The following is a 4,624-nucleotide window of genomic DNA, read 5'->3' as shown; positions in this document are numbered from 1 at the left end:
CACACACACACACACACTCTCTCTCTCTCTCTCTCTGTTTCTCACTCACTTACACACACAGATTCCTAACTGCTGAAATGATCTGATGGTTTTTCTGTCATCTGATCCCAGAAGAGGACTCTGAGATGGAGTCGTTTGGAGGCTCGTCTCAGCGGGAGACTCTCGTGTGTCTCTCGTGTGTCTCCGTCTCGTGTCTCCAATCACATTCCAGCTCTAATGATGCTGGAGAAAATTGAATTTCTGCACTCGATGTATCGCTGGGAAAAAAGCAAGTGTCACAATCCTCCATGCTTCTCTTTCTCTCTCTCTCTCTCTCTCTCTCTCTCTGTTGTGCTCGATGTCTTACTGTAAAGTGGATTTTGTAATCATGTTGTCATATACGCTGTGCTTATGTTTATTCGTGTTCTATTGGATGGGATAGCGTGTGCGGCTGCAGGCTGAGAGTTATTAGTGCTGCTGTTCTAATACTTCTGATTCTCTGCTGACTGGATTATATTGCCACATAATGAGGTTTTCTTTGCGTTGCATGAGAAGTGTAATGGAGTCGCTCTGTGAGTGTCAGACGTGTGAGGTCGGGTATCGTGTCACATCTGGAAGTGCAGAACTCATTTAGCTGAGCGTAATGTGTGACTGAGAACATTAATGTGTGAATTACATCGCCGAGAGATTCGACACCCGTCTCGCTCATCAGGAGACGAGTGGACTCGGGAACATCCTTCTGGAGTCGCTTTATAGCAGTGCACTGGTGAATGGTGTTAACTCTGATTGGCTGACAGACGTTCCAGGTGTTGCTTAATAAAGTACGTCCAGGTTTATTGACTAGCGATGGGAATTTTTCAGGAATTTGTTTTCTTTCAAAGAAGCACCATCATCTAGCCTACCAGCTTTAATACTGTAAGATTAGCTAGAATACTTCATATTTTCATTTTAATTACTTTAATTTGTTTATTTTACTAACAAAACTTGTTTGTTAAAAAAATTTTTTTTTAAATGTTTAAAAAACTGTTTTGAAAATAATGTTTAAGGTGTGTGAATATCCGACTGGCTTTTATTTTATTAGAAGACTTTATAGCAGTGCACTGATGAATTCTTGATTCTGATTGGTTGACAGACGTTCCAAAAGTTGAATAATTAAGTATGTCCATGTTTATTGACTAAGGATGGTTCTAGATCAATTTCTTTTTAAGGAACCACCAAATAAGTAATCATAACTTTTAAAATATAGCCTGACATAATTTTTTGTTAACATTCATTCATTCATTTATTTATGGAAGACAAAATTTGCATGTAAAAAATATTTTAAAATAGAAAGAAAACTCTTTTGTAAATAGGGTTAGGAATGGAATTCCTGGTTTATTGACTGGGAATTTTCAGGAATTTAATGATTCCAGGTTTGTTTATATTAAAGAAGCACCAAATAATTAATCAAAACTCTTCACATAGACTACATTAAAAAGTTTTTTTTAACTCTTTTAAAAATAATGATTAAGGTGTGTAAACTCACATTAATTAAAAGTGTAAAAATACTGGTTATTTTTATTTTATTAATAGACTTTTAATGAAGCACCAAATAATTCATTGTGCTTTCCTATGAACTACTACTGTAGCATTTTTGGTCACATAATTTAATTTTAATTATATTAATTTAATTACTTTGCGAAACTTCTTGGTAAAATCCACATCATTGGTGAATTCTTGATTCTGATTGGCTGACAGATGTTGATTAATGAAATATGTTCAGGTTTATTGACTAACTAATGGGAATTGTTAGGAATTTAATTATTCCTGATTTGTTGTCTTTTATGGAAGCACTGAATAATTCATTTTAATTAGTAGCATATGGCCTACTACTATAGCATTTGTGGTCACATATTTCATTATTTTAATACATTTTAATAAAAAAAAAATTTAAATAAAAAAAACTTTTGAAAATAAAAATCCACATCATTGGTGAATTCTTGATTCTGATTGGCTGACAGATGTTGATTAATGAAATATGTTCAGGTTTATTGACTAACTAATGGGAATTGTTAGGAATTAAATTATTCCTATTGCTTTTATGGAAGCACTAAATAATTCATTTTAATTAGTAGCATATGGCCTACTACTATAACATTTGAGGTCACATATTTCATTATTTTAATCAATTTTTTTCTTTAAAAAAGCTTGTTTGTAAAAAAAAATATTAAAATAAAAAAAAATTATGATTAAGGAATGTTAACACATTAATTGAAGGTGTAAAAATATCAGATTTGCTTTGATTTGATGCTTACACCTCTTGACATTTTAGAGTCATTAAATGTTGCAAATGAATAAATGATTTTCATAAACATATGAAACTACTGATAGAGGTTACTGTGGCAACAGATGCTGATCCGTGATGCTCTATGCGTTCAGAAATCGAATCAATAGGTGTTAATGCTGTTGAAATGAGAGCGTATGGAGGACGATCCTCACGGTGCATTGATCTGAACATCAATACGTGTGTTAATCAGGAGCACGATGTTAATCATCACCGCCGCTGAAGGGTTCATTTAATGTGATCAGGTGACATTTCAAACCGAGCGCTATCACATGCCACCGTCACAAACGAAAGGTCAGACACGACGAGCTTCGACGCTCTTCATCTCCACATCTGCATTTACTCCTCAGAAAGTCACTGTGAAAACATTTTCATCATTCGTTATCATAACTTTTCACAAATCTCTTCTCAGATCAGCTTAGATTGACAAATGTTGTTCAGATAACTTATTTAAATATTTTGAGTTTCTGTTGAATAATCTAATCTCTTTGTATCAACTCAAATTTGTAGTTTAAATAAACTCAAAACTTGATTTTTTTGTTTCAAATTTTGCGTTGTTTGATCAAAATGTGTTGGTTCGGCTACTTAATGGAAGTTAAACCAACAAATAATTTTACAGTGTAGTAGTTTTCATATCAAAACTGATCGGCTACTGTTAAAAAAAAAAAGTTAGGATTAGTTAACATTTTAAGTTAACATTTAACATTATGTTAACATTTTATTTTTTAAGTTATATGAGATGCACCTCAATTTTTAAGTCATAGTTCAGTATAATTTAAGTTGAGATGACTTCTAAAGCAAATTTGATTATAACATTTATATGTAATATAAACTTGCGATTCTGAGAAGAAAACTCCACAATGTGATAATCTTGATAATAAAGATAATCTTGCAACTGCATGATAAAATTCAGAATTACGAGTTAAAAAGTTGCAGTTATCTAGTTTTTATATATATATATATATATATATATATAAATTCCATAGTGGGGGGAAAAAAACAGAATTGTGAAATGTAAAGCCAAAATTCTGAGAAAAACTGTCTGAATTGCAAGACGCAGTTACTTTTTAAATTTTTTATACTGTCGCAGAAACTTCCATATTTTTTTGCTATTTTGAATAATTTTTATCTAATGCACTCTGAATTTCCATTCTGTATGAAATGTGCAATATAAATAAACATGTGTTGCATAAATCAGCTTATTTGGACAGTTACAGAAGAAACAGCAGTTCTGACCGTTGCGAGCCGGACTCGAAGCTGTGCTCCTCTGATGAAGGTCTGTGTGTGTTTGTGTGTGTCAGGTGAAGTGCTGTAAATACTGGCCGGACGACACCGAGATCTACAGAGACATCAAGGTGACGCTGATCGAGACGCAGCTTCTGTCCGAGTACGTCATCAGAACGTTTGCGGTGGAGAAGGTGAGAGACGCTCTTAAATACTATAGATTCGATACTTAATTCTATAAAGTGCATAGTTTATAGTAAGGGAACGGAACTTTGCAAACGCTTTAAAACCCTTAAAATACACATCATTAATTTTTTTCAGATTTTTTACCATTATTTTTTAAGAGATATAACCATTTGTAAATAAAAATGTTACACGTTTTGTGTTTGGGTCATTTTGATGTATGGAGTACAATTAGTGCCAAAAACTTCAGTAAAATATATTTCCCCATATCTCACACACTTTGGGACTGAATTTTGCTGGTAAATATGAATATGTAAATCTATTGACAAACCATTGCATTTTTTTAGCTACACTCAGAAAAAAGCTACAAGTACTTTTTTAAAAGGAACACTTTTGTACCTTTTAGGTACACTTTGGGTACCAATATGGACCTTTTAAGAACAAAGGTGTGCTTTTTGAAAAACTTGTCTACCTTTTTTCTGAGAGTGTATTGATGAACCTTTGCAGTATAGAAACTGATCACTTTTTTAATCTGAACGTGAAAGTTTATGCAAGTAAAATTTATTAATTTTGTTTGGAAACAGTAATATTTAGGTTGTTTTGATGTGGTTTTGTTAGAAATACACTACCGGTCAAAAGTTTGGGATCAGAACCATTTTAAGTGTTTTTAAAGGAGTTTCTTCTGCTCATCAAGGCTGCATTTATTTGATCAAAAATACAGGAAAAAATGTAATATTGTGAAATATTATTATGATGTAAAATAACATTTTTCTATTTTAATATACATTAAACTGTAATTTATTTCTGTGATCAAAGCTGTATTTTCAGCATCATTACTCCAGTCTTCAGTGTCACATGATCTTCAGAAATCATTCTAATAAGCTGATTTACCATCAGTGCTGGAAACTGCTGCTT

At 32.6% G+C, this 4,624-nt stretch overlaps 1 protein-coding gene across 1 annotated transcript in view; it reads left to right on the top strand.

Moving 5' to 3' along the window:
* Positions 1–4,624, top strand: part of LOC107726034 (receptor-type tyrosine-protein phosphatase mu-like) — a 95,012-nt gene that overhangs the window by 57,765 nt on the left and 32,623 nt on the right. Inside the window, exon 13 of the mRNA XM_016535507.1 lies at positions 3,604–3,720. Coding sequence (XP_016390993.1) covers positions 3,604–3,720 — 117 coding nt within the window. The remainder of the gene's footprint in view (positions 1–3,603; positions 3,721–4,624) is intronic.

The sequence above is a fragment of the Sinocyclocheilus rhinocerous genome, unplaced genomic scaffold (genome assembly GCF_001515625.1).
Source record: "Sinocyclocheilus rhinocerous isolate Xijiao unplaced genomic scaffold, SAMN03320098_v1.1 scaffold1484, whole genome shotgun sequence".
In the NCBI taxonomy this organism is placed as follows: Eukaryota; Metazoa; Chordata; class Actinopteri; order Cypriniformes; family Cyprinidae; genus Sinocyclocheilus; species Sinocyclocheilus rhinocerous.
This window is presented reverse-complemented; position numbering and strand designations above follow the sequence as displayed.